General features: G+C 40.7%; 1 protein-coding gene across 3 annotated transcripts in view; it reads left to right on the plus strand.

The window, feature by feature from the left end:
- The first annotated feature begins 1,364 nt into the window (after positions 1 to 1,364).
- LOC138950668 (acidic leucine-rich nuclear phosphoprotein 32 family member B-like) overlaps positions 1,365 to 14,065 on the plus strand; it is a 38,095-nt gene continuing 25,394 nt past the window's right edge. For 2 of the 3 annotated variants that reach the window (XM_070322380.1, XM_070322381.1), the window contains exons 1-2: positions 6,163 to 6,320; positions 10,047 to 10,190. In XM_070322380.1, coding sequence (XP_070178481.1) covers positions 6,261 to 6,320; positions 10,047 to 10,190 — 204 coding nt within the window. In that variant the 5' untranslated portion in view covers positions 6,163 to 6,260. Of the gene's footprint in view, positions 1,588 to 6,162; positions 6,321 to 10,046; positions 10,191 to 14,065 lie in introns of those variants that run through there. The other variant, XM_070322382.1, reaches the window with a different exon arrangement.

The following is a 14,065-nucleotide window of genomic DNA, read 5'->3' on the forward strand; positions in this document are numbered from 1 at the left end:
AATTTTTAAGCCTTCAAGCTGAAATGCAATACCAAAGTCCGGCCTTTGTCGAAGATTGCGTTGCCAAAATTTCAATCAATTTGATTGAAAAATGAGGGTATGACAGTGCCGCCTCAACTTTTACAAAATGCCGGATATGACGTCATCAAAGACATTTATCGAAAAAATGGAAAAAAGTCTGGGGATATCATACCCAGGAACTCTCATGAAAAAATTCATAAAGATCGGTCTAGTAGTTTACTCTGAATCGCTCTACACACACACACACACACACACACACACACACACACCACGACCCTCGTCTCGATTCCCCCCTTTATGTTAAAACATTTAGTCAAAACTTGACTAAATGTAACAAAAGCAAAAAACAAGTCAAACAGACGTATTGTTGACATGTGTAGTAATTTTAGAAATTCACGTAATTAAAAAAGCAGTCTGCAGTCGTAGTGACAAAGCCTATACTTATTTGATACTACAGTAACCGACGGCGGATAGACTATGATAGTGCATAGACCATTTCTATGGATAGTGTAACCACGGGGGTTGCATGTAAAATGCCAAACGAAAAATGATGTGCGCACTATAATTCTTTAACGTTCCCACAAAGGTCGTAGCCTACATCATTTATTTAACTTATTGACGGCTGCAAATCATCACAATCAATATGTGTGCATCAAACAGTACAACACAGAATTATAAGATGGGAGAAAGAGAGACGGAGAGGGGAGAGAGAATGAAAGAACGCCCCCATTCCCCTTCCATTCGATCGACACCTACAATATTACGTCACCACCGCGCCTCCACCTACCCACCCCCTCCATACACACACACACACACACACACTTTCAGTGAAGAAAGGAACACATCCTCAAAACAACACGTTGATGACACACCATTCTAAAAATAACTGCACCGCGTGCGAAACAGCGAGGCGAGATCGACATGTAGCAATGGTGGTAAAATCACTGTTGCTGTATTTCCCCCACTGCCTTCAAGGACACGCTTGATTGTGACATGTACACTAGGCCGATAAGCATCCACCATAACACGACACACATGATGCAAGCTGTCCGAGTCTACTAACAAAAGCCACAAAATCCCTGCAACTCCATATCCTATACTTTTCAGTTCAACCAGAATCCCGGCCGCAAGAAAGCCTAACCCGAACAGTTTCTTTCTCCCTCTATCGCACCGTACAGTTTTCGCTAGCCGTGGAGAAAACCCAGTGCGGGCATAAGCGCAGTATAGTGGTCCACTGCTGGGGCTCTACAGCCAGTCAAATCGTGCAAACTGGAATGTGCGAGACAGCCGCCATCTTGAATTCAAGGCTCTGTGCACCCAGTATTGAAGCAATTTCTGATCAGATCGGAGTCCACCACGAAAAATGAACACACCAAACGATGCTATGAAGTGTCTGTGACAATAATTAATCAAAGAGTTTGCTGGTAGTGTGGAGTATTTTCAACAATCGAGTGGCAATGTTGGCACCGACTGCGCCCTCTGTCTCTTTGGAGTATTTTCACCCCCAATCTGCTACCAATGACGTGTGCAGACCAATTCTGAAGTTTGCAACGGAATGGGGAAGAGGTAAGATATTTATTCGGGGTGTGAAGGTCTTTGGAAATCATTTTTCTTCCACACACTGCGCTAGGTAAAGGTGACAGGCGCTGTCGGATTCTTCATGGTCGGCGGTGCCCTAATTCTGGCTGGTCACGTGACGACAACCGCGCGAAATTCAAGCGTCTTTTTGGCATCATACGAGTTTATAGCTGGTTTTGAGTACATACAATGTACAATCAGATGAAGTGCTCTTGATGTACATGCCATGGGGAATACAAAGAGTTTAGACAGGAGAAAAAAATACGTGTTCCTGAAATCACTATAGTTGTTGCCCCCCCCCCCCCCTCTTTTTTCCCCTGGTTATCAAAGGCAGAAAATAAAGCTTTTACAAATAAGTTCCGTGAAGAAAAATTCTAAGCTTGGTTTTTTTTCAAACATAACATGTCAATATGTTTTGGGAATCGGAAAATTATAAGGAATAAGAAAAAATCATTTTTAAATCGATTACACTTTTTTACAGAAAATGTGTGTAATTAGAATGTTTTAATTTACTGACCAAACTCGTTAATTAAATTTTAAGCTTCCAAGCTGAAATGTAATCAGGTAGTCCGGGCTTTGTTGAAGATTGCTTGACCAAAATTTCTATTAAATTCATTAATAAATGAGGGTGTGACAGTGCCGCCTCAACTTTCATAAATAGTCGAATATGATGTCATCAAATACATTTATCGGAAAAATGAAAAAAAGTCTAAGGATATCAATCTCAGGAACTCTTATCTAAAGTTTTATGAATATCGGTTAAGTAGTTTTCTCTGAATCGCTCTACACACACACAGAGACACACAAATACCACCACCCTCATTTCGATTCCCCGTCTATGTATTTTTATATTTAGTCAAAACTTGACTAAATGTAAAAATAAAGAGTAGATAAAGCTTTTGAAGTTGTTAGTTAGACTTTAAAAAAATGTATTCAATTGAGAAATCAGTCAATTATAATTAAAATTGAAAGGATGTGGGGAATAATTAGTAAAATTAGTCCGTTTTCAAAATCAGAGGATTGATTGAAAATCATGCTTTCATTTCAAAAATCATTCACACTAAGGCAGTAATAGTATTCAGTATGATCCCCACAAAAAATGGAAGAGAATTTATTGAAAATTATGCTTTCACTGTTTCAGTTTCATTTCAAAAATTGTTCACTACTAAGGCAGTATTCAGTATGATCCCCACTCAAAGTGAAAGAGAATTTTTTCCAGAGAAAAAAACACAAAAAAACGTTTATGTTTTACAACTTAAAGGGCTACTGTCTGGTGTTCTGGTTATAAAATTGCGTGTGCACAAACACATTTAAGAGTTTTATGAATAGATTCACCACAAAATGTGTTGCTTTGATCCACAACAAAAACACTTTTAGTAACAGGATGAAACTATAAAAATGTGTAAAAATTGCTGCTCTCCAGAAGAAAACAAAGCTGTTTGCGAGTCGTAACGACGTGAAACCCGCGACCAACAACTCTGTTAGTAGTAGAAGAAGAGCTAACGCAGTGTTAATCTTGGGCCGACCTGCTGTGACATCAAGCAAGGACAGCGCTTAGGCTGATGCGAAGACTACAGTATAGCGTAATCACTGGGACATCTGTAATGCTCTGCGCATGATTGATTCTTGAACAAAGTAAAGTATTAGGGGTGGGTGATGATATCTTCTCACATTCCATTTTCTTTTTACATTTAGTCAAGTTTTGACTAAATGTTTTAACATGGAGGGGGAATCGAGACAAGGGTCGTGGTGTGGGTGTGTGTGTGTGTGTGTGTGTAGAGCGATTTAGAGTAAACTACTGGACCGATCTTCATGAAACTTTACACGAGAGTTCCTGAGAATCATGATATCCCTAGACGTTTTTTTCCTTTTTTCAATAAATGTCTGATGACATCATATCCGGCTTTTTGTAAAAGTTGAGTCACACCCTCATTTTTCAATGAAATTGATTGAAATTTAGGCCAAGTAATCTTCCACCAAGGCCGGAGTTTGGTATTGCATTTCAGCTTGGAGGCTTAGAAATTAATTTATGAATTTGGTCATTAAAAATCGGAAAATTGCAAATAAATTTATTTTTTCATAAAACGATCCAAAACCAATTTCATCTTATTCTTCATCATTTCCTGATTCAAAAAAACATATAAATATGTTATATTTGCATTAAAAACAAGCTCTAAAAATTAAAAATATAAAAATTATAATTAAAATAAAATTTCCAAAATCGATTTAATCAATCAATCAATCAATATGAAGCTTATATAGCGCGTATTCCTTGTCAGTTCCTGATTCCTAAAACATATAGATATGATATGTTTGGATTAAAAACAAGCTCAGAAAGTTAAAAAGAACAGAGATACAGAAAAGAGTGCTATATCCTGCATAGCGCAACCACTACCGCACTATTCTGGCTGGTCAATATCATTGCCACGAGCGGAGGACTGACAATGCTACGAGTATACGGTCTTGGTGACAAAATGCAGTGCGTTCAGTTTCATTCTGTGAGTTCGACAGCTTGACTAAATGTTGTAATTTCGCCTTACACGACTTGTTTTATTTTCCGTTGAACTGACCAACTACAAAGTTCACAGGTCATTTCTAGCTTGGTTCACAGTCTATTCGTCGGTGAAATGGTGGGACCACCATTTCAACGACGTATTGCTACTCATCCATCAACACATTTGAAATTTATATAAATATAAATTGCTCAACCACAGACCTTTCTGTCCCTGGTCAGACATGTTGGTCTTTACACTTATGAAGTAGGTCCACTTGAAGTGTCACGCCAATTACAGTGTACCTGTGATGTACAGACTTCAAGACAAAAACCAACTTCGTGGGAGAAAAAGCCTAGTAGAGAGATGATGACAATACCTCTTCAGTTAATTACTCACTCAAGAAGGTTGCTGAGATAAACTGTAGGGGAGACAAACAGGGACACATTGGAGCTAGGTTAGAGAATGGGGGAGGAGAGTTACCCCGGAAAAAAAATCAATGATGCATTTATTAAAATGTGTTTTTGAGATTAATGCTGTGTGTGTTGTGTTTGTATAATGTGTGTGAGTAAGGGGGGCGGGAGTGGAGGGGGGGCAGAATACATGAAATGAACTCTGTTAGGCCTAAAAAAAAAATAGGTGTGGTTACGGAAACCCGACCTACCCTATTTTTAGGGGCCGACCCTATAACTTTTTATTACATTTGTAAAAAAATTAAAAAAAAACAGTGCAAAAAACGCAATGAAAGCGAAAGCGCTCGAGTCGCACACTTATTTCCCTGTCAAGTAGGTTTAATTTGTACACATTAAAAAAAAAAAAGTTTTAAAAAAAAAGTGATTGCCTACCTTCCTACCCTATTTTTTTTGGCTATGTTACCTTAACCACACCTATTTTTTTTGGCTATGTTACCTTAACCACACCTATTTTTTTTTTTGGCCTTATTGTCTACTCTTCTCTTTGAAATGTTCTGTGAAGGGAGAATTATCCCTCTTACACCCCAACCTTAGTTTCTCTTCATCTACCCGTGAAGTGTCCTTGAGGTCAAGATTTGACCCCCTGATGGCGCCAGCTACATGACATGAAGACAGAGAGTGTTCCCCTCCGTCAATTCCTAAGGGAAGTAATTTTCAGCCGGGCTTTACTTGCTCGGCCAAGAGTGCAAACTTTCTTCAATTAAAGGCATTCAAGCTACTGTACTAGCTTGTGTAAAATCTTGAGACTTGCGTTATCAAGCTTTGAAACAAACCTAGTTACTGAAAAGTATAGTTTTAGTTACATGAAAATTCATTCTGTTGAACGGATTTTGAGAGCCACAGCCCAACAGTTGCTCTTTAAAATACAAAAAACCAACTTGGGAAACTGATAGCCTATATAAACTAAACTGAAAAGTTGTTCAGTTTGCGAATTTGCCTGATTTCAGTAAAACTGCAAATTACAAAAACTGAAAAAAAATAATGTAAACAAGCAAACGAACAAGACAAAAAGTCTAGATCGATCAGTCAGCGTGCCTCAAAAGTGATATTTTCCCAGCTTTTATCATTATTCCTTGTTCAGAGAATACATTTTTTTCCAATCAACCATCATTTCTATCCCTCATTTCTGTCATCCTCTGCAAGCTCTAAACATGCAAACTATTTGCATCATAACATGTCACTGTAAAAGATCTTTAGAACAGGTCTATTGTGTGTATTTCCCAGGGAGCCCAACAATTCAAAAAATGTCTTCATTCAAGTATTTTTCAGATGTTCTGCACCTCATAAGTTCCTCATCTCAATGTCTTCTGTTCTCAGATATCGGTGTTTGTTTGTTTGTTCGTTCATGGGCTGAAACTCCCACGGCTTTTACGTGTATGACCGTTTTTACCCCGCCATTTAGGCAGCCATACGCCGCTTTCGGTATCGGTGTAAAATGTCATGGTTCTGTTATGCCTAACCACGTGCGCTTTGTTTTGGTTTCGTCACCGGAAATCGTATTCAATTGGCTGCTTTGAAGGCCGTCATATACATATTCATGATGAACCCGCTTACGCTGAGCATGTGATCAGCCAATGAAATTGCTTTGAGGACGCCGCTTCTGTCCCGCGCGCTCTGTTGTACATCGAAGAGACGTCGATAGTAGTGGCTTCGTTTGCGATCGTGTTGATTGTTAAAACACCTAAAAATCACAAAGATGTCCGTCGGTATGCAGAAAAGAATTGAACTGGAGATGCGGGGGAGATCTGCAAATGTGGTAATGTACCATTTCTTTGCCAGTGTGCTTGAATACTTGCATTTAAAAATTCGGCGTTGTTTCGGTGTGCTCTCTTCACTGTATGACTTAGCCATGTTGGTTCGCTCTCCATGTGCGTACCAGGCCAACCCTGTTTTTCATTTTTTCTCTAACCGGTGGCCATGCGTAAATATAGGAAAACTATGTGCTACGAAACTGTACAACATGTGTTCCTTTTACAAAATTTCAGATTGTAAGTTGGACAGTAGCTTCAGTCAGATACGATTGTACAAGCAAAGTAATAACATGCATTAGTCGTGGGGACTTTGCGCACAGATCAAATATGGCGCCCTTTTTGGGACAAGCATTCCGATACGCACTCAGCTTTCGATCGTGCGGCTTTTAAACTGATTTATTTCGGTACCAACTGAACAAAAATCAAAATATATGCTTTCGGGTAAATTTTCCCGACCGAAAATGTGTAGTTGGCGTTTGATGGGATTTTATTCTCGACGGTCGTGGGTCCCAAACAAGAGAGCCGAGTTCGACCCGTCAGTCAGCTGCGTGCAGAGTTGGTGAAGGAAAAAGTGGTTAAATTTGAGATACTGTGGGGTTTTATTGCTCTGAGATCCTAGCGTAAATGATTTGACACTGTTTTTATAAGGTGTCGTTTGATGAAAATAAGAATTTAAAGGCTCAAGAGCATGCGAACATGTGTTGATCCTCTTACTGTATGTGTACTCAACTTTCCCCTTCCTTACAGTAGTAGCCCGTTAAATAGCTGGAAGTGGATTTTGCGTTTGTTTTCTGAATCCTGTTAAATGTTTAGTCTTTCAAAGATCTTGTTTAGGGTACGGTCTGTGGGTACTGTGTCTGGGACCGCTCGCTCAAGCACTTGCATGACAGCAGAATGCTGTGCTTTGTGGGCAAAGGGAGAGCAGTCGTGTTTTGCCAAGTAGTACCGTGGCTCACAAGGCGTGTGTCCGCCATCTTGAAATGCGGGTTCTAAAAACGACAAAAACATCTGTTTTGTGGCGTTTTCTGAACCTGGCAGTGCCAAATGTATGCGATGGAAGCTGTTTGGGGTGTGTTTATTGCATTATTGAAGTCTGACGAGAATCGATAGTCCATAGTGGGTCTTTGGGTGCACCGGCCACCGTGACCTCATTTCGTCAGTGCGGCGATACACTGTGCGAGACAAAATGGCCAGACAAAGAAGTCTCCCCCACGTCGGCCTGATTGTAACGTCCTTCTAAAGTTGCATGCCATTCCCCTGTCTGCAAATACGAATTTTATAGGTTTAATTAGTTATCTAATCTGAGGCGGAAAATGACCTGTGATCGTTAATCTATTCGGTACGATTGGCCACGAACTGGCAGCAAGAGCTCTCTAATCTTTCTGTCTAGTCACTCACAGTGCAGCGCGACTTCTCGTACGCCATGGTCATGATAGGTTCACGACGAAGTATAATAGGTTGGTGTTGAATGTTTTGCTGTACGCGCATTAAGTGCAGAAGGGTTATTGTTTTTCTAGAATTTATTTGTACGTCACACGATTTATTTTCTTCATTCATTAGTAAGGTCGATGTTCCAAGATATGGAAACTACATCGCGCTCGTAGAGTGGAGGCGTGAATGGTGTAGGTCACGTGGGATTTGCATATGTATGAGGGAAATGAGCGTCGTCTGCTTGGCAGTGTTCTGGAACGTGTGGTTTTGCGCACTCCGCGAGAGACACGTCTGGTCATCACATGTAATTTTTCATGATATGTATGCACAAAATCCATAAGAAAAACATTTTAGGTGGAGGAAACGTAAACGGCTGTACATTTTATTTTGTTGTAAAACGAATGTAACAGTTACTATCACTAGTTTGATTGTCTTTTCATGGCGAAAGCTGACCTTTTAGTGTTCAGCTGAAAAATGATTTTCAACTCTGCAAAAAGTTATTGCATCCATTTTCGTACCCGAACAAAAACATTAATTTGTGTGTAATTTCATTCAAACTTTCTATTTCATCAACCTGGCTGTCCGGTGATTTTTTTTTTCGGATCAAAGATTTCTTTTCAGGGGTTCCATAATTGTTTTCTAAATAAAGGTACACCCAAAATCGACAAAAACTTTACAGTAACAATGTTGAATGAGAAATCAAAAATTCTGAGTGGGCATGATTTGGTAAATCTGACAAACAAAGAGAAAGTCAAACCAATGATCTATCCAGAACAAAGTTGTCTTATTTAGCTGGCTTGAGTATTTCCTGTGTTATGCTATTCCTCTTGATGCAGGTGATGATCGCATGAGTGGTCAAAAACAGGAATACATTTTTAGAATTATTTTTCATCAATTTTTATGGGTATCGTGACAAACGGCGCTGTACAATGATAGGGTTGATTGATTTGAACCTTTCAGGATATAATACCTACATACATGGGGTCAAATTTTGTATTGTTACAGGTATTTTTTAAAAGCATCAGCAAGAATATCATTACTCGGGAAATACGCAAGACAACCTGTTCTGGATGTGTAATTGGTTTAACTTTCTGCTTGGAAGACTAAGATGACTTTTTCTGAATTGTTGTTGTTTTTATTTTATTGGTACCATAAATTTCTGTCAATTTGTTTTTATTTGAAAGGCGGTCATGTGAAATCATTGATCTGAAAAGTGTGCCAGACAGCCAAGTTGATATGTTTGTGCTTCATGGCTTCCACATATGAGAATCGCACATGAGAATCTTCAGACTTTTTTGTGAGCTCGAAGACATAATTTCAGAGCTGTTTTTGTGCTCTATCCTTAGAAAAAAATTTTTTTTTTTAACCATAGGTCATTTTCAGCCTTTTTGACTCACATGCGAAGCAAAAGTGAGTCTATGTACTCACCCGAGTCGTCCGTCCGTCCGTCCGGAAAACTTTAACGTTGGATATTTCTTGGACACTATTCAGTCTATCAGTACCAAATTTGGCAAGATGGTGTATGATGACAAGGCCCCAAAAAACATACATAGCATCTTGACCTTGCTTCAAGGTCAAGGTCGCAGGGGCCATAAATGTTGCCTAAAAAACAGCTATTTTTCTCTGAAGTTTTTGAGATTGAATACCTCACCTATATATGATATATAGGGCAAAGTAAGCCCCATCTTTTGATACCAGTTTGGTTTACCTTGCTTCAAGGTCACAGGAGCTCTTCAAAGTTGGATTGTATACATATTTTGAAGTGACCTTGACCCTGAACTATGGAAGATAACTGTTTCAAACTTAAAAATTATGTGGGGCACATGTTATGCTTTCATCATGAGACACATTTGGTCACATATGATCAAGGTCAAGGTCACTTTGACCCTTATGAAATGTGACCAAAATAAGGTAGTGAACCACTAAAAGTGACCATATCTCATGGTAGAAAGAGCCAATAAGCACCATTGTACTTCCTATGTCTTGAATTAACAGCTTTGTGTTGCATGACCTTGGATGACCTTGATCTTGGGTCAAGGTCACATGTATTTTGGTAGGAAAAATGTGTAAAGCAGTTCTTAGTGTATGATGTCATTGCTAGGTTTAGGTCATGTCAAGGTCAAGCATGTGAGTCGTATGGGCTTTGCCCTTCTTGTTTGTGTATTCTTGTTCCCTTTTCTGTGGAATGAATTATTGAATTTGTGAGGAAGAAAACTGAATCGCGATCCACCATACTGTCTGTTTTGTGTGGTCTTGTGGCTTCATGCTCTCATGGTTGTCTTTCGTGGTTGTGTGTGCAGATCAAGGACTTGAACCTGGACAACTGCCGGGTGACTGAGATCGAGGGCCTGACCAGTGACTTCAGTGCCCTGGAGTCGCTCAGCATGATCAACGTGGGGCTTCAGTCACTCTCCTCCTTCCCCAAGCTGGGAAACCTCAAAAAGGTGGGTGTGCTGCATTCTGGGTGGGTGTCGACAACCTTGTTCGGTTAATCTGTGAATGGTACAGTCTCTTTCGTACAGCGGAAGCCCCTTTTTAAGACCTCCCAAATTCTGAGAAAATCAGGGTTCGAAAAGGAGGGAGTCTTAGCAGGCATGGGAATTGTCCGCCGAAAGGCAAATTTCCGCCGAGTTTTTTTTTTTTTTTTTTTTTTTCTTCCCCCGCTGAAAAAGCAAAAGTGTCCGCCAAAAAATTTAAGGGGGGAGGCAAAAATGGTACTGAAAACTGAATTTAATGGCAAACTTGGAGCTCAGATGACACCAAATTGCACAATTTGGGTTCTTTGGAGACATTTTTCCGGGGGGGCATGCCCCCGAACACCCCTGGTTAGGCTAGGCGATTTTGATATTACAGGCAAATCCGGATAAGACGAAATTGAAGGGACCGAATTGTTATTGTGTCCTATCCGAAATTTCGACTTGGTCATAGTACAGTGGAACCCCTCTCTAGCGACCTTGAAAATGTTGACAAAAATCGGTCCTTATGGAGGGGGGTCCTTACAGAGGGAGGGGGCGGGGCCACAAAGAAAGTCACCTCAGATTTTCTTAAAAAAAGAAAACAGAGAAGTTTGAGTTGCTGACGACCGTTTCCTCAAGTAAACTGCTTCGATTTCATGTTTGACATTGTCGATGGTGTCCACCAGTTCTGGTGCATGTTTCAATGCAAAAAGAGTTAGTTTCTGAGCAAGCATTTCTTTACAGCAGTCCCTGCAATGATGAAGGCCCTCCGAGAAAGAGAGTGAAAAATCGGCCACCGTTCTCAGCATCGGGTATCTGTGTGTAACCTCTTTCATTGACAAGATACTCTTGTTTCCCTGCAGCCTTGACCAGTGAGTCGGTTACCTAATCTGTGAACCCTTCAGTTGTGTTGCTTTGTCAAAAGTTAGACACAGTCAACTAGTTTTGCTCTGAGTGAACAGCGGTGCAGCTGGCCTCAATTAGCCGGTGACACCTCTCTGGCCACAGCACCAAACAGTACATGGCTGGGGAGAGAGAGAGAGAGGGGGGGGGGGGGTGGGGGGGTAGCTGGCTAAACTCAGTGGGGTGTCCGGTGTCACTGAAGTCAGCAGGAAGAGCATTGGAGAGAAATAGAGAGGTGTACTCTTCCAAACAATTTCCAAAGATCAGTTGTAGGGCTTAGGGTAGTCAGTGAGGGAGAGTGAGAGCTGTTTGTGTACAGTCCGACTGAAGAGTGAAAAGTCACTGCCACAAGATCGGCATGCAGTCAATAAAGCCAGACAAGAAGAATGATTATGACATGCGGCTCTATCTGCTGGGTTTTTTTTTTATTCAAACTGGTTTTCAACGCTTATTCTCACAAAGCATCTGCACACCTGCCTCTGCCTCTGTGCTGTGTTTGTGTGGCTGCTTTCGTATGATGTCAGTGCATGGTGAGTGCGTTCACTGCCTTGTCACCACTTCCCCACCTTTTTCAGAATGTTTTCTTGGAGTTGGATAATTCTCCTTACTCCTCGCCCCCTCCTTACTCCTTGCCCCCTCCTAACTTCAGTTCATACTTTATTGCGTGCCGACTGACCAGTCGGTGTGGCGTCCGTGTAGAGAAGAAGGGAATAAGGTTACACAATGCGCTAGTGTGAGACGCCAAGTTTCGTGTTTCGAGTTGCTGTAGTAAATATAGAGTAAACTTTGTCTTTGGGACTGACTTTCTGTTGTGTGCTATCCGTCTTTCGACTTACGTAAGAGAAATCCCATTTCGAGCTCAGGGTACTTTGTACACATAGATAAAGAGGGATAATTCCGGACCAGAATTTCTTTGTGTGCTAAGCGAATTTTTGACTTAACCGTTTGTGAGTTAGCTGGATTTGCCTGTACTTACAAATGTTCAGCCTTTTTTACTTTTTTCAATTCCCATGCCTGCTTAGAATGGGGGTAAATTTGCAGACTTTTTGAACTGCCCAAGTTTGCCACCAAGAAACTTCCCAAAAATCAGTAACTGTAAAGAAATCTGTCTAGCAAGCTTGAATTAAGTCCAATCACCACCAAATTTTGTGTACTAATTCAAAAATGGATGCCCAGTTCAGTCGTGCTATTTATAACAGGGATGAAAATTCTCCGTTTTTTCCGACTTTTCCGATTATTTTCAATGGGCCATCCGATTTATTTGTGCGATTCCGTTTTTTGGCTCACGAAGTGTAGCCTATGCGATCGTAACTTTGTCTGTTTGTGCGTGTGTTTGTGCGTTTGCTTCCTTTCGCAAAAAGCCACATTTTCAGCTCTAAATTCCTAAATTTTCAAGATTTTCCGGGGCCTTGGCAGCCCCTGGACCCCGGCCGATTTCAGTTTTTTTTAACAAGGCAATTTTCATCCCTGTTATAAGTTTGTCACGCGATTTGTTTTAGCAAAGGGGGGTGAAAGGGGGATAATTTGTGTTTTTTAACGTTTTTTTGTGTGTGTTTTATTTTCCACTGCTTTTTTTTGAAAGTTATTTTTTAACAGAAAGTATTATAAATAATGTTATAACCAAACAAGGTGTAAAACCTATGAATTAGCTGAAATATTGTTAACATTGTACACAGAACACTGATCGCGCTAGGTATTTTTCAAACCGGTATGACGTCATGAGCTGGCTACAAGGCTCTCACGAAAATCGGTAAGCTTGCCAAGGCAACCAGTAAAAGACAAACAATGACTTACAATACATTAAATCAATGTCAGTGATATGCGGACGTTTTCTCCCCCCCCCCCCCCCCCCCCCCCCCCCCCCCCGCCTCTCAAAGCAACTGTCGCACAACTTGACAGTGACACATCAGCAGCCGCTGTGATAGAGAGAGAGAGAGAGACTTCCGAAATAAAATAGGAAAGCAAATAGTAATCACGCAACTGGAAGACTTACTCACTAGTTACTTACTGTTACAGTTTCACTTTCGCCTAGTCTTTGTTGTCAGAAAGTTTTCACGCGCAGAGCCAACAGCATTTCTATGACTTAGCGATTTTGAATGGTCTTCGAGAGATGAATGTTGAAAATTTCGACAATCTCCTGTGTAACCATTTTTTTTACGTGTTTTTTTGCAGTCTTCACAAAACATGAGAAAGTTCTCCCCCTCCCCCTCTGTCCGCAACCACAGAAACTCTTTGCACCATTTTTCCTGAAACAGTGGAAGATGCTGATGTTGGTTTCTTTGCCGCCGCTTGAGACTCGGGCTCTGCAGATGTACTTGGCCGTGAAGTACTTTCACTTTCAGTTCCTTCATTCAAAGGCCTTTTCTCACCTCTTCGCAATCGACTCGCCTCACAATAATCAACTGTATGTAGACAAAGATCTAAGCTGGTGTGAGTACGTGATTTCCCGGTATGATGCTATGTCTGCTATAGTTAGACGCCGTCCCTTATAACATAAACTGAAAGATTTTACGATGGACCGGGAACCGAAAGAAATGGCGCGAAAAGTATGATGTCTGATTTTTGACGTCATGTTTGACACCTTGACATCACGGACTTACATTACCCTCATGTACGTCCGTGTTGACATCAAGTGTCATCAATGGAGACATAATCGCAACATTGTAGCGCTGTCACAACAAGCCATCCAAATCTCTCTCTCTCTCTCTCTCTCTCTCTCTCTCTCTCTCTCTCTCTCTCTCTCTCTCTCTCTCTCTCCCTCGTACTGACAAACGATCTTTGTAATTGCTACTTTTTTTTTACCGGTCAAACCAAATAACAATCGGTACGTCTGACCGACATCCACTTTTTTTTCTGGTATTGGCGAATCTTAACCAGTAAAATACCGGAAATTACCGGTAAACGCGATCCCTTCAGAAATAAGGAGACAGTACAAAGAAAAAAACAAGCAAATCACGCAT

Source organism: Littorina saxatilis, linkage group LG16 (assembly GCF_037325665.1).
Source record: "Littorina saxatilis isolate snail1 linkage group LG16, US_GU_Lsax_2.0, whole genome shotgun sequence".
NCBI lineage: Eukaryota > Metazoa > Mollusca > Gastropoda > Littorinimorpha > Littorinidae > Littorina > Littorina saxatilis.